The following is a 24,964-nucleotide window of genomic DNA, read 5'->3' as shown; positions in this document are numbered from 1 at the left end:
TTGTGATTAGGAATTATTTTTCCATTGTCAAACATCCAAAGTTGTCTGTATACAATTCATTATTAAAAGTCAATGTGCTTTACTGAAATCTGTTTCAATCAATATTGAATGACGACGCCACCGCTTTAAAGCATCCATATTTAAAAGTAGAAGGATAAAGCCCATTGTATGAGGTTGAATATTGTTTTGTATGAATATTGTACAGCAAGTACATATTAACAGTTAATGGCATTTATAATAGGTTAAAGGACCACTTCACCACTTTTCAACCCATCTTCATATAATCGACCCTCACTAATGCTCATGTTAAAACAGCACCATTTTTTTCCTACTCAGTCCGTGTCTCATAGGAGGGCTGTGGGCAGTTCAGAAACGCGTCCACCAGTGACATCATCGCCAGGCAATGTTTTAAAACGAATATTTTGATTTTTATTATCATGAGCAAGATGGCTTCCATTTTCAAATTGCAACTTTTCAGTAGCTTGGATTCCCCATCGATAATGTCACTGGTGGACGGGTTTCTGAACTGCCCACGGCCCTCCTATGAGACACAGACCGAGTAGGAAACAAAATTGTGCCATTTTATTAGTGAGGACATGAAGATTAAAAGTGGTTTAAAAGTGGTGAAGTGGTCCTTAATAATAATTGAAGTTTGGCATGTATAAAATAAAAATAAAATCATTTCCAATTGATTAAATGTATTTATTACAAGTAAAAATCTTATCACCTTGGGTGATGACTCCACACTGCCAGAAGCAAAAAAAAAAGCAGCAGTGTTTTTTTTGTAGTTACAGTCTGTAAATCACTTTAATAACATTAACCGGTGCAACTGCGTACTGGTATGTACTTCATCTACAAACCGCATGAAGTGAACATGAATCGCTGAGAGATCAACTTACACATACACAACATAGTAGTATCCGCCTAATCCTCTATGGTACAGATGTGCTTCACGGCCAAGATTAAGTCTTGGCTTTTCTATGTAAATTTGAAATATAGCCGTTTTAATAGAGAACATGAACGCGATATGATGAGATAATAGCAATATGGTCACAGAGATTCTGTACATTGTGAGATAACTATAAGAGAGGCTGTTGATAGTTGATAATCTATAACCCCCTGTCTCTACCGCCCACAACCATAAACCATTTGTTAAAGACAGTTTCATAATGGTGACATTCTTTACGTTAAGTATCAATATATATTTACATATATATATAATCATTACAGCAGAGGTTGCGAACCAATAAAACAAAAATCACAAATATAACAGATTCACGGGAATAGAAAAGCAAAATAATAAACGGACATTTTCCTCATTAGAAAAAGCTAAATGAAAAGTATTTAAACTTTTTCCTGTTAAACCCCCAAAACAAGTTGTGCACGATGACAGCCAGATCTTTGGAACACACCCCGATGATCAAGGCGCCACTCAAAAAAAGTGAATTAATCATCAAAAGTGAACACAAACTTATTGAAAAACAAAAACAATGTTGACGGCAATGTAGGTTTTTCGAGCACAACAAGAGGACGGGGCTCTTCAGGGTCATTTCGGAGATAAACGATGTTTTAGTCAAGAGTCCACTCACTTCGCTTCCTTTCAGAACCAGTGCAAAGAAGAAGCCGTCACTGGGAGAGATGAGTCAAGTCTCTCCTGTACCTCAGTCCACCTTGACTACACTGTAGATTTTATTTACAAACCAGAAGCAGGCAAAGAAACCAATGGTACCTGGGGAGAAATAAGACAAAGCAAATGTTAATTAAGTGTTACAGGGGAGGGAGCCATCTTTTCATATGGGCCAATCCGACCTCATCACAAGTTGATGCAGGTGTAGTTTGTCACAGAATAACATATTAACACGCAGCCCGCCAGAACCGTAGAAAATGGTGTTAAATTAATAGTCTAGCCTGCCAGACACGTAGCTACGTTATCCAGGGGTTTATATTCTTTAATCCATGTTTTGATCCGATCGTATCGTTAGCCACTGTTCGTTAGCACAACAGTCCAAGTGGGACAGTGGCCGTGGCCATTTTGAAGATGCGCGCATTCACTTGCATTCAATGGTCCGCGTTCAAATGTCTGTATCTCCAAATCGGCGCAATGAATGTCGTTTCTGGTGAAAACAAGGTTTTTCAACAGCCGACAGCTGTGATTCTCGCGGTCGGGTTTTTTCTGCACCGAGCGAGAGAACAACAACCGGTCAAGACACCACACACAGCCTTTTGTCATTGTAACATCCGGTTACGGATATTTGGCTCTTCAAAATAAGTGTTACGCACGATAAAACCATGGCAATGCGCGATTTAATGCTAGACGGTTAAACTCTCTTACAGTAGGCTCATATTAACCACCTTATGTTCTGCATACATTGAAAACCCTATGTTGAAAGAAAATCTGGTGGGGGGGGGGGGGGGGGGAAACATTGTCAACTGTAAATTCAAGATTGTTTTAGGTAAGAATGACATGATCAGCACAAGCACCACATTGAGAGTCAACCACAAAAACCCTGTACCACTCACACAAACACATCAAATCTGTTAATGGAAAATATGCGACAAAATGCATTGTGAGCTTGTAGATCGGCTATTTTTGGCAAATTATGATTATATGCCCAGAATAGGGACGTTAGATCTCATGCAACTCTGGGAGGTGGGGGCCAGAAATGCACAAAGAAAACATAATCATGACAGAGAATGAGAGGAGTGGGTGGGGGTCACGGTTCTGGGGAGGGGTTTAACAGTTCATTGGCATAAATACCAAAAATAACTCGGTGACATCTCTTACTGCAGCTGGATCACCATCACAGTGTCACCAATTTCCTTCTGCTAAAAGCCTGGTAAATTCCCTTTCAGAAGGTTGGCAGGAAACAGGGAGTGAATCCACAATGTCTGCCAAAGCACCAGGGCTTCGATTTGTCAGGCTGGGGGGGATCTGGAGATAACACATTTTCCTCCGCTCCTCTCTAGAGAGCAGCAAGATAACATTTTAATTGGTAAAAAAAAAAAAAGGAAAATCCTGGGAGAGGATGAATTCATCTGTGCGAGAAGAAAGCCCTATCCGACTGCTCAATGGGAGCCAACATAGCTCACTCCAGAATTAAGTTCCCATCAAAGTTTGGAGGTAAAAAGGAAGGATTTACATTAAAAAAAAAGAGAAATGGGGCAGATGTAGATTTAGATCAACACTGGGAGTCAAAGAGAACTGGAAAATCAGTTCCTTGAACCCTTGGATTTATTTCTTCGTTGGAGATGATCTTCTGACATCTTTTCCAATTGCACTCTTAAGATAGTGTCTTGGTAATGCTGTGGTGACACGATTTGCCTAGTGGCCAACCTTATCTAGCCCAATGACAGTGTAACATTTGTGAGGATGTCACCGTGTGAAGACCATGTGAAATGATGGTGCTCAGTGCTTCATTTCTGGGCGACGGCTTATCGGCGTGTTACCAAGTTCTATGAATCTGCTGGCCTCTTGTTTAATGGCAGTAATTTGGCACACTCAACTGAAAACGACTTTTTATTATTAGTTCAGTATAGACTAGAGCAGGGTTTTTTTTGGCTGGGGACCACCGGAAATGCATTGGCCATGTCTCGCGACCCCCACCCCCCTCCCCAACCCAACACAAACTGACTGCTACAAATACCTTAATAATAGAGGGGAAAAAAATCATAAATACTGAAATCAGATATAATCATTAAGGAAAGTTCATGCATGTACTACTATGTAAACTCTTAATTTCCATTTTTTTGGCCCCTCCTATATACACAGGTTTAATGTTTGTTTTTAGTTCAATGTTTGTTTTAAAAACGCCATTGACAATGAAGGGAAAATCTATGTAATCTAACACAAACATTAAATGCCATTAACATAAAGATAATTTAATTTAATGTTTGTGTTGGCACCGTTTGACTTTAATATATTAGCGCCCCTCACTTCACACAGGTGTGATTTTTTTAAATAATCTAACAATATTTTGGCGACCCCCTGAGGGGTCGCAATCCCCAGGTTGAGAACCCCTGGACTGGAACACTGAAGTCTGATGTCAATATCGCTAGAGTATACGGGTGTTGTGTACTTTTTGAGTGGTGTAAACCACTCCTACAACTGGCTTTGTTAGTTTGTCTGTTCATACCAAAAAATGAGCACGGTTGCTATGGTCACCCAGTTCACACGGGTGTGATTTCATTACGTCAGACCACAGCTGATCAGTCTATATAAGACCTTACACCACTCAGTTCACACGGTGTGATTTTTTATTTGCATTGTAATCCCAGAGGGGGATTTTAGATCGCTTCATATAAGAACTGTGTCTGAAAAATAAACATGTCATCCCGGCGGTTTCACTCATATGGATATGAAGAATCAACTGACCGAGAGAAAACGCTATTTGTTACGGCTACTGAATTAGTTACACACTATCATATAGTGACTGACTAAAGGATACAGACACACCTCCCCGACCATATCACCGAGACAGTTTGTTGATTTTTGGACCACAATTCTTATACGAGACGATTTTAAGATGACCCCATGTTATTCTCCATAGAGGAGAACTTCCGCAAACCCCTTGGAACCAGGGGATGAGCGAGTGACGTCAGGAGCTATAATAAGACATGGGCATCATAGATGTGATGCTCACAATTTTGTGTCAGCAACATTCAGCTGAACACCATGCCATTTCTTAATAATGTCAACTATATCTAACTGGCAAAAATGATAATGCAGCCTCTTCCCCTTTATTTGGAGAACATTGTTCTGGCCCTGACCGCTGTCCTAACAGTCCGGGTAACTTCCGATGTAGCCCCGACAGCGCGACGTGGGTTCGAGTCCCAATCCCGACGGCCTTTGCTGCGTTCACTCCCCATCTCTGTCTCCCCATTTCCTGCATCAGGCTAACGTTAAGTTAGCGCCAACATTTACCGATTCCACTGCCGTGTGTCAAAGCTACAAGGCCATCAACTGCGCTGCTGATACACAATCGATGCTTACTGCCCAGAAACTAGAGGCCACCACCATCCCTTTGCACAGTCTGAGCTGCATCTGTGTGGGTGTGCAAAGCAAGCAACAACAAGTGAGGCTGGAAAGGACCAAGGAGTGCCGTTACCATGTCAACCTGTGTCCATCTCTTTCTCTTCTAGCATGGAGATAGAAGAGAGGAGGGGGCCACGCCGTGCAGCCCGAGCCTTTTGATAGCATTGTTGTGCTGGATACAGATACATGCACCCACAGTTCCACAGTGACATTTTCAAGTGCCAGCCCTGGCATGTTGCCATAACAGCCATAGCCAAGGGCAGCAGGGATACTGGCCATTTAATAGGCTTATTATTATTCATGGTAACAACAACAGGTACATTGGTTATTTTGCGTCTTTTCATCAAAAGAAGACAACAAAAGCATTTGATAGAGGCATTGGCTCATCAAATGAAAGGAAAACCCTGAATAACTGAGTGGAGAGACCATCACAAAAGCATCTGCTTCCATACAGGACAGGTGCGCCACAATACAAACCCTAGAAAATGTTGAGCAGGTCCAGTTGGCCTACATTTTGAATGAAGATGGCAAGAGCAAATCTAAATGCCTATGATGAGAGGGTTATTGGGGGCATGGATAGGCCTGTCACAGGTATTACATAACCGCAATAGAGCGTCGCAGTCCCGCCCCCTACCAGGGCCCAGGAAATTATTCTCCGTTCATTTTCCTCATAGACTTTTCAAATAGTATTTATTTTAAGCCTCGTACAAAGCCAACTCTTGTTGTGACAAATCATGACAACAAACACAATTTTTGGGGCAAAGAAATAATTAGAAAGAAAAAAACGGCAGGTTACAACACTTTTTTGTTGTTTTACTTCTTTGTAATTATTTGTTTGGTCCAAAATATTGTGTTTATTGTCATGATTTGTCACGACTCGAGTTGGCTTTGTCCGCGGCGTAACCGTCCTTAAATAAATACTTTTTGAAATTTCTATGAGAAAAATGCATTGGGTATCATTTCCTGGGTCTATACGTTAATGTATACTTTTGTAGAGCGTTTCGTTCACCAAAAATACGTTTTTTTGGGCTAAATGGTCTGTTATTCCTTTTTCTTTGAGCCGGTTTTATCGTTGTCCCTGCGGTGTGATATGTCTTGTTGCACGTTGACTGTTGGTTGGTTGTGGTTAGGGCTTTATTCAAATCAAACAAATAAGAACCGCACGTGAGGTTCGGCGGAAAGAAATGTGGGCGAGCGGGTTTTAAAGGCGCGCATACCGGTTAAACCCTTCAAACACAGTGGCCAACTTCCATTGAAATGAATAGCTGGGGGGGAGGGGCAGTCCGCCGTTGGTTATGACAGCCCTATGCGCATGGGTGACGAGGAGCTTCCACAACTTGTTAGAGTTTCAATAAGAACAGTGACTAATGCCTATCATACACCAGAAGGCTTTGAAAAGACTCTGTCTGACACTCTCTCACATAACATTAAGCATTTAGCCTAGAGAGCAGATTATGTAAAATTATCTTTTGGAGGAAACAAGCTAACAAATGCAGTTAATACATCTTGGCACTCGTCTCATGACAAGCATTTCTCAGTTTAAAGCCACAAAAAAAAAACATGACTGCCGCACAGACCTCCTAAATTCCTAATTGGAAATCTGTCAGGATTTATAGCAGACCCTGAGAAGAGTTTCCGCAAACTTCCTCGACGGACTGACGGTTCAAAGTGGTACATTAACTCTTCAACCACATTTGACACTGTGCTCATTTATTATGAGCATCACACCTTTAAAGTAAATAAAAGGTGTGAATTAAAGCAAATAAAAGGTGACAGGTGCTACTGCTTGGCTTCCAGCAAGGAAGCAAACAGTAATGCAGACTACATCCTGGTATCTGATGTCACAGGAACATCAGAGTTCATAGTACAGGTCTCGTGATTGCAAATCGGCAATTAATCAACTATTATTTTTGCCATGTGATTGAAAAAAAAATCAAAACATGTGTAATGCGGCTCCAATGTGGATCTCGGAGTTCATGTGGCCAGCTACAGTATGATGTTCTCAACCCGTGGGTCGCGACCCCTAGGGGGGGTAAGCATATCTATCTATATGATTATTATAGCTTTTAAAAACGCATCTCGGCGCATCTCGCCGTGCGTGCGTTGGTAGTATTTTAATATTACATAATTTTCCATGATCTGGCACAGATTAGCCGCCTATGAAGTTGGGTCCTCCTGGTAAAACAACAACAACACAGTGGTCTCCTACAGGCAGCTACGCTAAAGCTGCCAACAGGCAGCTAGTGAGTCTGAGAGAAACTAAAAACTGAGTCAAACAGAAGGGAGGAATATGCGTTTGGCGTGGGACTGGGAGTGATTACGTTCTTAACCCTGCCGATGACGGCTGGATATGCTGTATGAAAATACGTTGCAATGTGAGAACGTGGACGGCTTGTTACCATGGAAATGGATATATACAACCACTACGTAACATTGGTGAACTGTCGAGAGAGAGTGGTGAGTGACATTGTTTGTACAAGTACGTATAAATAGCCGATCTACAAGCGCACATGCGACGCATTGTGAGCACAATGTACTATATTACTCTGGGCAATGGGCATCATCTCCTCCATGGACTCACCTGTGAAGAGGAAGAAGATGAGGACCATGATCATGGTGTAGCCAAAGTAGAGAAAGGTGCTGGCCGCGCCTATGATCTGCAGCTTGGAGAAGAAGTAGTGGACTGCGTAGATCAACAGGTAGACCGCCGTGAAGCCACTGGTCAGGAACGAGCGCCACCACCAGTGATAATCCTGGATGATATGGTACAAAACGCAACAAACCTCAGCGTCACACTTTCTTAGCCCATTCTGGACGGGAACCCGGTTGTGTTAACTAAGCATTATTTAGCTATTGAAAAATAGCAGATCTACAAGCTTATAGCGCGCCACCGAGCTCATAGCGCGCTACGAGCTTGTAGGTCTGCTATTTTTGAAAAAAATCGTGAAAATGTGGCACAAATCTTTGAATATATATTCTTTCAGAAGAGTATATTTCAGGGTCACTATTTTGAAAATGTTGAAAGGGCACACAATGTGTTAAAAAGGTGGTGGTGGTGCTTTTAATACACGAGTGGACAAGGGGGATGTTCATTTAGTACGCACAGGTCTGTGGTACAGTCGTTCTGCCACAAACTCAAGGAATCGGACCATGGTAAATACTTAATACCGTCACGTTACAAGGACAAGCTGTACCATAAACAATAGCTATCGGGCCTAAGAGAGACATTTTGGCGCTTACATCATGTAAAATATCAGAGGGCACAGAGATGAATAACATAAGATGGACATAATGTACTGAAAATAAGGTTACATATTAACCAATCATAATAATCACAATATGATTTCTTTCCTCCTCACATGAGATCTAGGAATGGCAGCCTACACACTGCACTGAGCGAGAGCGACATTTAATCAGCAAAATCGATGAATTGAGACACAGGCTAGGGGTGTATGTCCAAAACAGAAACTTCTCCGGAAATGGATCTAATAGACTAGTTATTAATTTAGTCTTTTTATTAGCTCAATATTTATAAAACCCACAAACACACTTTCAACATTGTGTCCCCATGTTGGCCATGACATAATGACATTGTCATCATTGGAGGTTTTCCAACATTACAAATCAACAAGCTGCTACAATATCACTTACACCAACATTAACCCATTCTGGGCGGGGACCCCTTTTGGTGTTTTAAAGCATTATGTTATACTTTAGCTATTGAAAAATAGCAGATCTACAAGCTCATAGCGCGCCACCGAGTGGCGCGCTACGAGCTTGTAGGTCTGCTATTTTAAAAAAATCGTGAAAATGCGGCACAGATCTTTGAATATATATTCTTTCAGAATACTTTTTGTTTTTTTGACGTCAGGTCAAAATGGGTTAACGTGTAATGAAACCGTTGTGTATTTACCTGCCATGATGCAACTAGCAAATTTGGCGAGGCTTTTTATTTGAATGAAATTGCCTACAGTATATGTAATACCACAAAACCCAGTACAGCATTTTTCCCCTCAGAAAACCATGTTGATTTAGCCATTTGTAATATGTAACTTTTAACCCGGTACTGGGTTTGGTTTTATTATATACATCGGCGGAATCTGCTTTGTTTGCTTTAGTTTATGATACGGGTGACTTCATCATTTCCGTTTATGATAAGGGTGATTTCATCATTTCACCATGCAATGCAAGTCAATGAGGATGATCAATTTCCAATCAAAGGCGCAACCAAGCAAGATATCTCACCATTTATTTTTGTAACTCTTAATGTAATTAACACATTGGATGCCTAAGACTACCAATTATTATTATTATGCCTATTAAAAACGCTGGGTAAGGCGTTTATATATTGATTCAGAATTGTCTCGCTATTATCCAATTTCTTGCAGCGGCCCTGTTGCTTTGGCTTTGCTCTGCCTTTACCCCCGCCGTCCAACGGCATTAGTAAATAGTAACGCGGTCTTTAAACCCTTTTCTCAGAATCTAGGCTCCGACTGCGGTGTTTGAACAGAACGCGGATGTACTGGGCTCATTACTGAATTTTCACTTGAAATGTTCGCTAAAAAGCATAATTTTATAGTTTGGCTATTCAAAAATAGCAGCTCTACAAACGCATAACTTTGTCTTAATTGGTAAGTATTCTTCTGTGCTTAGACCACCTGTTATGAATTGAATATAGGAGAATGTGTGACTGGTAGCACTCTCTGTGAAAAGTGTGATACAAATACAATGTATCATTTATTATTAGTAGCCTTAGTTATCCCATTCAGAACGGGAACCCCTTTTGGGGTTTTAAGCATTATGTTATACTTTACCTATTGAAAAATAGCAGATCTACAAGCTCGTAGCCCCGCTACGAGCTTGTAGGCCTGCTATTTTTGAAAAATCGTGAAAATGCGGCACAAATCTTTGAATATATATTCTTTCGGAGCGAACGTTTTTAACTAAAATCTTTGCTTCTGAGGGGTTCCTGGAATAACATATTTTCTGATGGGGGGGGGGGGGGGGGGGAAATATGGAGCACCACTGATACAGAAACTGTCAGGATTTAGAAGACATATTTTAAATTTCGACGTCAGGCCTAAATGGGTTATTATTAGTATGTCAGCTGGAATTAGTTCCAGAAAAATGTGCTAACCTCTGCACATAGATGGAAGTAGCAGAGCAGGATGGTGGCCTCGGAGCAGGTGATGAGCAGAATGATGAAGACCAGGAACAGAAAGCCAAACATGTAGTACATCTGGTGTGACCTGTGGACCAAACACAAGAACATGTAGTACATCTGGTGTGACCTGTGGACCAAACACAAGAACATGTAGTACATCTGGTGTGACCTGTGAACCACAACACAAGAACATGTAGTACATCTGGTGTGACCTGTGGACCAAACACAAGAACATGTAGTACATCTGGTGTGACCTGTGGACCAAACACAAGAACATGTAGTACATCTGGTGTGACCTGTGGACCACAACACAAGAACATGTAGTACATCTGGTGTGACCTGTGGACCAAACACAAGAACATGTAGTACATCTGGTGTGACCTGTGGACCAAACACAAGAACATGTAGTTCATCTGGTGTGACCTGTGGACCAAACACAAGAACATGTAGTTCATCTGGTGTGACCTGTGAACCAAACACAAGAACATGAGGTACATCTGGTGTGACCTGTGAACCAAACACAAGAACATGTAGTTCATCTGGTGTGACCTGTGGACCAAACACAAGAACATGTAGTTCATCTGGTGTGACCTGTGAACCAAACACAAGAACATGAGGTACATCTGGTGTGACCTGTGAACCAAACACAAGAACATGTAGTACATCTGGTGTGACCTGTGAACCAAACACAAGAACATGAGGTACATCTGGTGTGACCTGTGAACCAAACACAAGAACATGTAGTACATCTGGTGTGACCTGTGAACCAAACACAAGAACATGAGGTACATCTGGTGTGACCTGTGGACCAAACACAAGAACATGTAGTACATCTGGTGTGACATGTGGACCAAACACAAGAACATGTAGTACATCTGGTGTGACCTGTGAACCACAACACAAGAACATGTAGTACATCTGGTGTGACCTGTGAACCACAACACAAGAACATGTAGTACATCTGGTGTGACCTGTGGACCAAACACAAGAACATGTAGTACATCTGGTGTGACCTGTGGACCAAACACAAGAACATGTAGTACATCTGGTGTGACCTGTGAACCACAACACAAGAACATGTAGTACATCTGGTGTGACCTGTGAACCAAACACAAGAACTCCACAGGTAAGCTGCTAAACACACAAGCAGTGTTTCTTAAACATTGGTGGTTTTGGTGAATATAAATATATAATATATGTTTAACATTTTCTATCTGAAATTTTCAAATAAATTAATAAAAGGTTCTTCTGGAAGTTTTGAAACCTAAAAGACAAAAGAAATCAGACCAGTCTGAAGCGAGTGGTGCAACAGCACCCCCTATTGGTACTCTAAACATAGTCACATTTGGTACTCTAAACATAGTCACATAGGGACAAAGCTGTTCCTTGGAGTGGTTGCACCACTCAAAAAAAAGAAAAAAAAGACTCCTTAATGCGCCAGAGACGATTCAGTGTTGCTGTGCTCTTACCAGATGCTATTGAGAATGAAGAAGAGTTGAATGAAGATGCAGCCGAAGGGCAGAATGCCGCCCATGATGATGCCAGGGACGGGCTTGGTGAAGAACGACTGCTCGGGAATCTGACGGGGGATCTGGTTGGTTCGCACCGGTTGCTCTATGGCCTGTGGAAGAGAGATGTGCTGTGAGACAACAGACGATAGTGGGACAGAGGTAGTCTGACTACAGACGATAGAGGGACAGAGGTAGTCTGACTGATACCACATTTCATCTAGAGGGACAGAGGTAGTCTGACTGATACCACATTTCATCTAGAGGGACAGAGGTAGTCTGACTGATACCACATTTCAGGATGTGTACGTGCAACATTTTCTAAATCTTTTTGATAGATTGATAGAAATAAACACATGAACTGAACTTTATTTTATTTTACCCATTCTGGGCGGGAACCCCTTTTGGTGTTTTAATCATTATGCACTGCGGTGCCTCACGGCCGTATCAATCTGGCTATTAAATCGACCTATGATAAATAGTTTCTTTACAGAAACGACAGGTTTTATAAACATCATCATCCAACATATTTTACCGCTTTTATTTACATGCTAGTAGCGCTTGTTGACTGTGTTTGTTTGGTTAGCAACCGGGTTAGCCATAGCCACATGACTGACAACAACGTCACAATGTCCTGGCGATTCAGGTCTGGAGAAAACCCAAAGCAATATAAATGCAGTTTTAAACTCTGTTTAACCCATTTTGACCTGAGATCAGATTCTAAAAATGTCTTCTACATCCTGACAGTTTTCTGAAAAAGCTATGTTTCTATGTCAGTCGTTCTTCGATTTTTCAAAAATAGCAGACCTACAAGCTCGTAGCGCGCCACTCGGTGGCACGCTATGAGCTTGTAGATCTGATATTTTCAATAGCTAAAGCATAACATAATGCTAACACCAAAAGGGGATCCCACCCAGGCTCTAGGTAGAGGGTGACAAGTTTGAGTAGCATCATTTAATTATAGATTTGTTCAAATCTTTCAAACTGGTCATTACATCTAGTGTGTTTGAACACGACTCTTGTCTACATGCACGGAGGCCAAACTTACTGGTTTCTTGAATCCAAAGTAGGCACCGATGAAGGTGAGGGGCACAGAGATTCCAAACCATAGGGCCAAAATGGCCACTAGAGTGCCAAAGGGGATGGCTGCCGAGGAGCCCTCCACCCACAGGATCAGGTTCATCAGGAAGAAGTCAGCAAAAACAATACTTTGGAGGCAATATAAAAGGAGAGAAGGGACATGGGAGAGAAGGGTGTAATCAGAGAGGGAAAGGTAAAGCGGGAGTCAGTCCAGTACTCCAGGCAAGTAACTGAATATTAGAATGGATCTGTAAAGAAAAGGGAAAATCCACCCTAAAACTAAATGTACATTGTGCCATTCCATTGTTCTTGGACAGTTCTACAACTCTAAAAAAAAATCTACAAACAACTAGAAATCACCTGTGTTGCTGTGTGGAGTTCTTCCATTGAATTGGTGACCGATTTGTGCGCTCATAGAATACTTGTTAGAGCGATTGCATCCAAATGAGTTTTATTTGGCTTACAACTCTGAATCATACAATTCACCTATATACAGTTGAACCATTGGTTCTGTCATAGTGACTTGGGCCATATTCCATTATTCACTGTGTATGAAGCATCCCCAGGATTTGTCACTCAATGATGACAACCTAAGTGCCTTTTCCACTGGATATATCTGGGTAAAAGATTAACATAAATTGCCAGCATAGGCTCTCCAAGGGTCATGCCCAGCCCCAGATTGCCCACACTGTCCTCCTTAGTGGTTTAACCCATTTAGACCAGAGTTAAAAACATTCACTTTGAAAGAATATATATTCAAAGATTTGCGCCGCATTTTTACGATTTTTCAAAAATAGCAGACCTACAAGCTCGTAGCGCGCCACTCGGTGGCACGCTATGAGCTTGTAGATCTGCTATTTTTCAATAGCTAAATTATAACATGTTTAAAACACCCGCCCAAAATGGTTTAAGTATCATTATGTGAACTATATCCGACTCATGCCCAAAGCAAATCTCTTACACCAGCATTGTTTTTTATAAAGTATTTAGATTTCATTCACACTCTCGTGTGAATACAAGTACAACGCAGGTAATCTGAAATGGTGGGCAGATGTGAGATGGACGATTGGACGATAAAGAATATGCATGCCAGAATTAAATGGAACACTAATTTACAGGCATTTCATGCAAGTAAGAAGGGGGTAATGAGTTCAAGTTCGATGCTCTGAATTCCAGCGGAGGGAGACAAGTTCATATCATTGGATGTCTAAATTCTGTGTATGGGTGGACTTTTCCCCTTTGATGTTATCAAGTATGGACACTGTGGACAGCTTAACCTACCCAGGACACAAGAGTGCAGTCAAGAGGACGTTGGTCTTCCATTTTTCACCTCCGAATGCTGAGGAGAGAAAATTGGCTCAGAAAATGGCAATGGCTCAGAAAGAAGTCAGGTTGCAGCTATGTTATGTAAATGACTTTCAGCATCACATTTTGTCACACGGGGGTAAACCGTAGTACTCACTCTTGTACAGGCGTGCAGACACGTAGCCGGCGGGGGTCCCGAGCAGAACCCAGAGGACCACAGAACAGGTCATCAGAGCCCCTCTGTTGGCCGGTGATAGGAAGCCCAGGCAGGCCAGGACTGCAACGCAGGACAAACGTGTCATTAGTGCCACCATCACTGAGCCATTACTTAGGGTGCATTCATGCATTAGCTCCAAGGGTGCTGGATTGCCCTGGTTGTGGCTCGCTTGGCAACCTTAGACGGCATTATCAAGCATGCACTGCATGGCGGCTATTTGCAGAAAGTATATATATATATATACACACACAAATATATTAAGCCAATGTTGTCCGGTTGTTTTTAGGATTGATTTTAAAATTATTTTACTTGTTTATAAAGCTCTCAATGGTCTCGCACCTTCCTACCTACATGACTGCCTGCCGAAATATGTCCCAAACCGCCCCCTAAGGTCTTCCACAGCTGGCCTGCTCGCTTTGCCTAAAAAAATGGCAACTAAAAAATACGGGGAAGCAGCTTTTTGCTTCTACGGGCCGACGGCGTGGAACAAACTCCCACTGTACCTTCGACAGGCAGCCTCTGTAGACATTTTTAAAGCTCAGCTCAAGACCCACTTCTACACCCTTGCTTTTAATTGATTTATTTGTCTTTTTAAAAAAATGTTATTCATGTCCTCACTGTATTGTTTATGCCCTGCCTTTCTTTTTTTGTGTAAAGCACTTTGAGCTGCATTTCATGTCATGAAAGGTGCTATACAAATAAAGTTTTATTATTATTTTCTAAAGCCGGTGTATATGAATATTAACCCATTTAGGCCTGAGAAAAAAAAGGAAAAAAAAGAAAAGAAATCATGAGTTTTCTGAAAAACCTCATGTTTCTATATCAGTGGTTCTCAATATTTCATGTCAAGGTAAGGACCCCAAAAATTATATGTAATTGGCCACCGACCCCCATCTGATAATATGTTGTTCCAGGGACCTCCCAGAAGCAAAGATTTGAGTTAAAAACATTTGCTCTGAAAGAATATATATATATATATATATATATATATATATCTATTCAAAGATTTGCACCACATTTTCACGATTTTTCAAAAATAGCAGACCTACAAGCTCGTAGCGCGGCACTCGGTGCCGCGCTATGAGCTTGTAGATCTGCTATTTTTCAATAGCTAAAGTATAACATAATGCTCAAACACCAAAAGGGGTTCCCGCCTAAAATGGGTTAACCAAACAGAACCGACTGTTGTACAAGAGTCCTTACAGAGGGTGATGAAGGTCATGATGAAGATCTGGGTGCCTTGTCCCAGGAACACAGACAGCAACATGCCCTTCCTGGGAGGACGGAAAACATCTCCATGCACCTGTTTCCACCCGGACTCCTCCTGAGCATCCTCCTATTGTTGGGCGGGAGGGGGGGGATGAAGACGAGATGAAATCAGGGAAGCTCTTGACACATTAAATCACTTAAAACCCTCTGGACCCAGTAAATTAATAGAGTTGGCCGGGGTCCCCCAGGGCAGCTTTTTTTTTTTTTTTTTTTTTTTAGTGGTGCAACCACTCCAAGGAACCGCAATGTCCGTCCGTCCCTAAGGACCGTCCTCACCTGACTGAGTAAAAGTGGCGCTGTTGTGCCAGAAACAGAGAGAGAGAGATAGTGTTGCACTGTTGCCTGCTAATTACACAGAAAGAGAGAGACACCTAAGCGCAAAACGGTCGACAGCCGCGCACATCTTAAGCTGTGCGCAGCTTATTTTCCGAGTTTTTAGACAGCTGGTGGATGGAAAAGAAGCTCCACCTCCGCGGACGACTGCCGCGGAGGAGAGCGTTTCCGGGAATCTGGCCGTCGCGCAAGTCGTCCGCGGAGGTGGAGCTTAATTTCCATCCACCAGCTGTCTAAAACCCGGAAAAAGAAGCTGCGCACAGCCGAGAACGTGCGCGGCTCTTTAGTAAGTCTGGCAGCACCTAGGGAGAGAGAGAGAGGCAGGGGGAGAGGGGAGAGGGGAAAGGGGAGTTGCACCACTCAGTTCACATGGGTGTGATTTTCTTTTTACCTCTACTCCAACTCTCTTCACCGAAGATAGCAGATGTACAAGCTCACAGCGCGTTGCAGCGGCGCGTTGTGAGATTGTAGATCTGCTATTTTCATGAAAATGTTTCCCGCAGAATAGGGAGACTATAGGGATGCTAGGGTTAAACAACATAAGAAAGAGGTCAGCCAATCACCAGACAGTGATTACAGTGGTCAGCCGACAATCACCAGGCACTTGATCACCATGTCTCACAAATACAGTCTGACACACACACTAGCATAGCGGTGCAAGTCAGTACGCTGCTTTGCCGAAGGCTGTAAAATATGGTGTGAATAACAATTACTGCCGGTCATGCTGATGATTTTATTTTTTATACTGTCCTGCAAATGAGGAAAGAAAGCCACACCATATTTTACCATGTGCACTCCATCGAGAAATCAACCACCCATAAGCTGACCGAAACACCACAAGGGGCTGTGAATAAAATGGCTTTCAACAAGGTTACATACGTAGGGCACAGAGGTTTTTCCTGGTGGTGCTGGAACTTTTATAATGTCTGCCTGTGAAGTGTTAGCAAAGGTTTACAATTCTGAGTATTCTGCATAGAAATAGCCAACTAACCTGCCTGTTGCCATCTACTTGCAACATAGGGTAACTGAATATCCTTTTTTCCCATTGCATTGCTGTTCACTCCTTTCTTTTTCTTTTGAGTTTCAGACTTTCAGTTGCAAATATATATTTTGTATTTCAAATTAGTCTAACTCTTACTAAGTGGACCTTCAACACATCTTTTCTTATGTACTAATGTAATGGGTTAATCTGCAATACCTGGTCCATTTGATTATATCTGGCAATGTCCTTATGCAGGGTCCTTAGCATGATCATGGCCACCATACCAGACAGGAATAGGACAATCACCAAGGAGTTCATGATGCTGAAATACAAACAAAACAAAACAAACCGCACCATTAGCCAATGAGTGTCAACGACCCAAAAGGCCTCAACAACAAGCCAGAATTTCCTTAACACATTTATTGCCCGGGGTTATTTAATCCATTAATAAAATGTGCCCAGCGTTTATAGCACCCGGAGCACTTTTACCGACGGACCGGATGTTGTTCCGGATGTGACTGTAGCAGCTAAGTGTAGCCAAAACACTATCGATGCGTTCGACAACAACGGGAGGTAAGATTAAATCTAACGCGACTAGCGACTGGACAGTGGAGGCCCGTCTAACACATAACCTTTTTTTTATAATTAGGTGGGAGTTAACGTTTTAAGATTTCCGTTCTCGTCGGCTAAACAGGGGGGGGGGGGGACATTTTCGATGACGTCTCACTGTGGCGCAACAGCGAGGATTGCGCAACAGGCGCTCCTAGGCTGTGGAGCGATGCGACCGGTTTTGATATCATTAATCTCTGTCGTTTTGTATCAATCTACGTCTCGGGCACCAGACCGTACTAAGTAACAGGACTAACCTGTCCACGTGAACCCTTGCATCCCTACAAAAAATGTTTTCAGCAAAGAGATTTAAGAGGACTCCAAGCTAACTTTGTACATTGGTTGCACTGGTGCGCCTAACCATTTCATTTAGGTGCAGCAGCCTTCGTCCTACTCCTCCCGGCCAACATTCCGTGCTGGAAGGAGCAGCCCAAGCCAGTATGATTACGTGCAGTGCCAATTATCACCCTCTCCGGATTAAGGGCTGTTTAATTGTACTGTTGAGGGAACAAAGGAACGTACCTAGTAGTATTGAACCCTGGAGGTTTAAGTGGTTAAAGGAATGGAAGAATCACTCATACCTAAACCACTGGATGTTGGTGTGTGGCATGGAGACCAAGATGTAATCCCACCGAGAGGCCCACTTGATGTCATTGTTTTCCTGTTAAAGAGAGGATGTATAAATACTGCAATAAAATATGTAATGGCCCCCAAATGCCCATTTGAAAAAGCCTCAACCGCAGGTTTCATGGTGTAGTAAGAAGACATGTTATGTCCTACCTCGAAAGAGACAGAGTATGTGTATTTTATCTGCACATCGCTGTCAAACTCTCCAGGGAGCTCTGTGGGAGGGCCACCTTCACACGTTATCGGATCCTTATGTTGGATGCTGTTAACACAGAATGCATGGAACACTCATTAAGAAGTCTAGGCCTTATTGAGCGCTGTCCAACCAAAAGCAACACGATAAAGCAGAAAAGCACTATAGAGCGTCGCAGTCCCGCCCCCTACCATGGACCAGGAAATGATTCTCCGTTCAAAGTATTTATTTAAAGACGTTTACGCCGCGGACAAAGCCAACTCGAGTCGTGACAAATCATGACAACAAACACAATTTTTTGGGCCGAACAAATAATTAGAAAGAAGAAAAAAACGGCAGGTTACAACACTTTTGTTGTTGTTTTTCTTCTTTGTAATTATTTGTTTGGTCCAAAATATTGTTTGTGTTGTCATGAGTTGTCACGACTCGAGTTGGCTTTGTCCGCGGCGTAACCGTCTTTAAATAAATACTTTTTGAAATGTCTATGGGAAAAATGCATTGGGATTCATTTCCTGGTCCATGGTAGGGGGCGGGACTGCGACGCTCTATAGCGCTCTCATGGTACCGTAACACATTATCATTATAACACTGTATGTCCAAAACCTTTTCAGGAAATGGATAAACTAACCTGTGTTCCAATGGATCCAGTATAGGTATTATTTAGTCACAAGCTCTTGTTAATACCTTCCATTGGTTCAATATTTACAAAACACAGACCCTTTCAAAAACCTCACAATGTGTCACAACTTGGCTATTTTCGCTACTTCTGTGCAACAATGTGGTACGACGAACTAGGGCATATGAAAAACATAAATGGACGTTTCTGCCCGACAGCAACATGATGTAGGACTGTCATGGTCAATAAACTAACCTCTTTGGCTCCAGAGTGGCGGCTACCAGCCGAGCCCCTCTCCATCCCTCATTTGCTCCACTGTGGTATGTGATCTTGATGTCTATGTGGTTGAAGACGTAGAAGGTGTTCTTCTTATTGAAGTCAGCCTGAAAAACAACATTTAGGTGACCTTCACATTTCATTTCATTTTATTTCGCACATAGTGTAACACAATACAGTACAAATCATAATAGATAACAATTAATATCTTTCATAATTAATTTGTCTTTCATACAGTATCTGATACATCAGAAAGCTTTACTGCGATTAAAACGAATCCTGCTGCACTTTGTCGGAAAGTGCATTTCGTTTGGCAGGTGTGAAGGCTCATTCGAATCCTAATGCGCATCAAAGAACCGCATTCTACTCCGACCAAAAACGGGGGTTTTGCTTCGCTTCCAATCGCACTTGATTACGATTCGGTGCAGGTGGGAATGCAATCCGCAGCAAATAAAGGAAATGAAGCAAACAATGTGGCGGGTGAGGAGCTAAACACAGTTGGAGACGGAGAAGGCATATTTTACGCAGCGCATCCCGTTACCGTGGATAGAATGAATGAGGAGACTGAAGCCCTGATCGGACGAAGCCCTGATGAGGACGAGTACATTAATCAATTGCTTAAGGAAACGCATAACACTGCAGTGTAGCCTACAGAATATTCTGTCTGTCTGTGCGTGCCGTAAACATGGAGTGCTGTCACCGTGTGGTGTGTGGGGAGTAGGGACTTTGTCCGTCTGTGCTCAGTGCGCTGAGCTGTGCCTCTATGCCCAAAGGAACAGTGCGTGCAAGAATCCCAACTTCTCCACCCATTCGCATCGAGTCTACCGTATTAGGTGGGAATGTGACCTTACAGGTAACGTAAATAGACTCTGGTGTCTGTAAAGTATGCAGACTCCACTTAGGCCTAACCACAAGCTCACAGCTGAGACTTCATACTAGGTCTGCAATTTCCACTATATATGAAAAGTTTCGAAAATGTTTCATTTTTTTGTGTGCCTATAATGATTTGTCCAACAAAAAAGGTCACCAGGGACATCTACCATGTCAAATTAATTAATCAACAAGGCTAAAGAGGTTAAGAGGCTGAACGAGAGTTTATGAATGACAGGGGAAATTGGACTCACATTGATGACGCAGGCATCTTTAGCTCGGCCATCCGTAGTGACAAGACAGCCAATGGGGAACCCGGGATTACAGTACTTCTGACCATCCTCTACATCATAGCACCATGTCACCGGCATGTTGTCAACGATCCTGAAATTGATTAAGTATGCCTAATTGTCAGACTGGTCTGCATTCTTTTCATGCAAATGACACCTTGTTGAACTGAAAAAACTGCTTAATAACTTAAAATGTGCATGCGTGTTCTTCTAGGAACAGCCTGTTGAAGATGCTAGTTATACAGTGCATTGCAAATATACTGTATGTTAGTTACTTGTTCACGATTGTTTGTGATTAACATTTAGTTTTGCTTGATGACCACAAATGTTAAGAATGTTATTTAGATGGCATGTTGTTTAGACCAGAGTTTCTCAACCATTTGAATTTCAAGGACTACGACACAATTTCTACTGTAAAATCATCAGGGTTCATTTAACTCTTTTGACAGTGTATAAATGGAACCAAATGAACCCTGTTCCATTTGCACAGTCAGGTTACTCTTATTTTGCACTGTATATCAGTGGTCCACAGACATTTTAGCTCGAGACCTAAAAGAGAAATTTGACATCTTGCATTACTACCAGTGATACTAGTATGACCGGCTTCAGACAATGACATGCCATTTGAATATATACGCCACACCCACAGGACAAGACACCCACACCCAAAAGCAACTTACCAGTGGTGCTGGTAATTTAACTGCATTCCTCTCTTGAGAAAATCAAGCTTGGCCGCATCATCCTCGTTACCCTTCTTATACGATTTTGTGCACACCTCCTTGCACGTCACTTTCTCATTGAAGTTGAACTGCAAAAAATGTGGAAGGAAGAGATATGTGCGGTGTGTGACCTTCTCTTTCCAGGAAGAGATATTCACAGAATATTGAATACACAAGGATACGAAATAAAAAATAAATAAACACTACAGATTTTTTTTTAAATATATTCCAGAATGATTCTCACCTTGTATGGTGAAGTCTCGATTCTTTCACCAAATAACACCTGCCCAAGGTTCTCCGACGGCCTCTTCTCTTTGTCATCTTTGCAAAAGTCAAACCTTTAACAAATTAAGAAGAATTCAATAATTGTTATGGGCTGCTGACATGCAGGCATTCATAAAAGTAAAAATAAATAAAAATAAAACAGCTTATATCAGCTACTGTTACTTACACGTCATACTCATAAGGCAGGACTGATTCCACTGAGTCCAAGCGATTTACAAACAGCTGGATGTTAGTCTGTAAAGGGGGGAAATGGTCAAATTAGTATCCACTCTCCACTTAGAGAGCACCTGCCTACTTGGTTATTGCATGGAGGTACTGTACAAATAACCATTTTTGTCAGGTGAGACCTGACTAATGAAAGCTCATGAAATGTAGACGACCTACTGAGGACCTCGTTCTATATTATGTATACGTGAGCTCTATCTGGCCCAGTACCGTAAACCCATGTTAGAGATCCATTCATACACCTACATAACATGTGGACAGTGGAAGATCATTTTAGTGACCTAGCCTGCTAGCCATAGCCTAAGATTTAGACTCTCGTAGATGTATTTGATCGATTCTGACATGTTCAATCTATTGAATTTGAATCAAATGAATCAAAATGTCAGAATCGATCGAATACATCCACGAGAGTCTACATCTTAGGCTAGCCGAGCCATAGATATAAAGCAGGTCATAATAAGTGCTCTACTTCCGAGCTCAGTCAGGACCCGATGATGCTGCTTACTGCTATGGATACCATACCGATGCATCTTCATGAAGGTGTGCGCTGATTGCCGGTACTTCTCCTTCCCCCGTGTTACTAGTAGTTACCCACATAATCACAGCTTTGTTTTGAATGAAAAATCTATTTTCTGGACACGTATCAATGGCCCAGCAGCACCTTATGACCCGCTGTCTATCCGAAGAGCCAGAAACAACTCAAAACATCATAGATTCATTCCCAGTTGTTTGCGGTATAGATATCTATTCTCTAACAACACTGACGTAACATTATATTAAGCGCCCCGAGCATTGTGCCGATACTGTTGCATGTTATCTGATGCCAAGTTGTTGGGACAAGCTGACCAGCTAATAGTTCTCCGATCCAGTCAGTCTCGGGCCTAAACGGTACCTCAAGGTAACGTTAAGCTAATACTAAAAGCTGGATAAAGAATGCCAAAGAATACAATAACGAACATGTTAAATGATGCGGCCTACACGTGAATTCACACGTATATAAAGTAGAAGAAAAGCAGTTTTCTCAGACAGTTCCTTGTTTACCTGGCAGTCGTCACCTCCTTCGCCCTCTTTGCAGAAACTCACGGGGGCTAAACCCGGAAGGTAGAACGCCGAGCAACACACACTGCACGCACATAACAACAACAGGAATATAAACACTAGATCCGATTCTATCCGCCTCTTCATTGTGTGTCTCGGAAGGAACGGAGCGCTTCGGCGGCTCCGTGGTGATCTTCTTGTGGAACTGCGACTTTTTGATCCGCTCTTACTTCCAGAATTCCACTAGAAGAAAACAACGTTTGTTCGCTGTGTGGTGAATACTAGCCGCCTCCTCCTCCTTCCTTCTGCTGCTCTCTGCTGACCTGGCTCCACTCATGACTGTCACAGGCGGGGTTGCCAGGTCTGGTTTGCGACTGCGAAAGAAACAAGCAATCAGGTCTGACTATGATCGCGTTAAACTATACCTAACCTATTGATTGATTGATTGAAATATTTATTAACAGTTTGCAGAATTACAGTACATTTCAAGCACAAACTCAATACAAAAACTGTTAACTGTGAGTGGACGACCCAATTAAGCATTACACTTGTTTACAAGAGGGTCCACCTTGTTCAATTCATCAAAACATTTAGAGACGTACAAATATACACTTCTATATAGTCAAAGAACAGAACAGGAATTCATCATAAGGGAGGTAAAAAGGGAAAAGAAACATATACAGTGAGGGGAAAAAGGGGTGGGTGGTGGGGGGGATTCAGATTTTACGGGGGCCAGTTTCAAATTGCAGCCATCCGTAGATGCCCTTTGAGAGCGGTTTTGAAGGAGTCAAGGGATTTGCATGTCTTAATGACTGTTGGTAGGGCGTTCCACATTTTGGTGGCATAGGGAGCAAAAATAATTTAGTCCCTTGTTTGTGCCGAATCTGGGTTGTACATGGTTCGTTGCACTTCCTCTGGTGTTGTGGGTGTGGACTTTGTTAACATTAAGGAAGTATCTAGACAGGTACATGGTATCTTGGTGGTGTATCGAATCTTGTGGACCAGACCCATTGCAAGATGCTGTACTCTGTCGTCGACCCTAAGCCATTCCAGCCTGTCAAAGTGGGCAGGGGTGAGGTGGGTTCGGGGGGTGAGGCCAAGTAGGAGCCTGACCAGTTTGTTTTGGGAAGTCTGTGTTGTACACCTAAACTTAACCTTAACCTCAGTAAAACTATACCTAACCCTAACCCTAACCTCAGTAAAATTATACCCAAACCTAAACCTGGATTTAGTATGTCCTTCCCCCCCCCCCCCCCCCCCACACACACACACACGCACACACACACACACACACACACACACACACACACACACACACACACACACACACACACACACACACACACACACACACACACACACACACACACACAGCCAATTAAAAACACATTATTTACAATTGCAACTTTACAGGAAAAAAACATGCCCCAGGTCTCTGATAATATGCAGACATGGCAACACTGGCCACAGGAGATCCGAGGACGTCATCCCATCGCCCGGAAGGTCCACTCATGCAGTAATTAATTAAACTTTGCAGTTTGCATATCCGATCTGATCCGATCTAGAGCAGATACGGAAGCCATCTCTGTGTTTGTATGTATGTGGGTGGGGGAAAAAATCCGAATACAGTAGGCGGGCTTTAGACCGGATGCTCTCAAAGGGCACCTACGGACGGCTGAAACCAAACTGGCCCCCTCGCCCTCACCCACCCCCTCACTGTATATGTTTTTAATCCCTTTTTACCTCCTCTATGATGATTTCCTGTTTTTGGCTATATAGAAGTGTATATTCGTACGTCTATAAATGTTTTGAAAACTGTGGACCCTCTTACAAGTGCAATGCTTTATGGTGTCGTCCACTCACAGTTACGTTTTTTTGTATTGAGTTGTACTTGTATATGTTTCTTTTCCCTTTTTACCTACTTTATGATGAATTCCTGTTCTGTTCTTTGGCTATATAGAAGTGTCTATTTGTACGTCTCTAAATATTTTGATGAACAAGGTGGACCCTCTTGTAAACAAGTGTAATGCTTTATTGGGTCGTCCACTCACAGTTAACAGTCTTTGTATTGAGTTTTGTGCTTGAAATGTACTGTAATTCTGCAAACTGTTAATACAAATTTCAATCAATCAAACTGTAATTCTGCAAACTGTTAATAAATCAATCAATCAATCAATAAATCAATCAATCAATCAAAAAACAGTAAATCGAAATCAGCTGTTCTGATTCTGAACAGTAGATGGCAACAATGCGCCTATGCAGTCTGACAGAAGGGGAAGATCCGCATTCAGATGATTAATCAGTGAAATATAAATATTTATGACAA

At 42.2% G+C, this 24,964-nt stretch overlaps 1 protein-coding gene across 2 annotated transcripts; it reads right to left on the bottom strand.

The window, feature by feature from the left end:
- Positions 1-681: 681 nt before the first annotated feature.
- On the bottom strand, positions 682-22,992 carry LOC306921743 (transmembrane 9 superfamily member 2-like). Of its 2 annotated transcripts, XM_079499020.1 has the most exons (18): positions 22,642-22,992; positions 21,542-21,609; positions 21,335-21,428; positions 21,052-21,179; positions 20,336-20,465; positions 19,191-19,318; positions 18,280-18,388; positions 18,081-18,160; positions 17,107-17,212; positions 16,788-16,838; positions 15,510-15,642; positions 14,247-14,366; positions 14,066-14,123; positions 12,753-12,912; positions 11,666-11,817; positions 10,170-10,281; positions 7,614-7,785; positions 682-1,729 (listed from the first exon to the last, which is right to left on the bottom strand). In XM_079499020.1, the coding sequence occupies exons 1-18, from the start codon at positions 22,783-22,785 to the stop codon at positions 1,662-1,664; spliced, it is 2,013 nt and encodes a 670-aa protein (XP_079355146.1). In that variant the 5' UTR covers positions 22,786-22,992; the 3' UTR covers positions 682-1,661. The 2 variants fall into 2 exon arrangements, with proteins under 2 accessions (XP_079355146.1, XP_079355147.1); XM_079499021.1 differs by lacking the exon at positions 16,788-16,838.
- Between the last annotated feature and the right edge of the window lie 1,972 nt (positions 22,993-24,964).

This window comes from Electrona antarctica (genome assembly GCF_951216825.1).
Source record: "Electrona antarctica genome assembly, chromosome: 1".
In the NCBI taxonomy this organism is placed as follows: Eukaryota; Metazoa; Chordata; class Actinopteri; order Myctophiformes; family Myctophidae; genus Electrona; species Electrona antarctica.
This window is presented reverse-complemented; position numbering and strand designations above follow the sequence as displayed.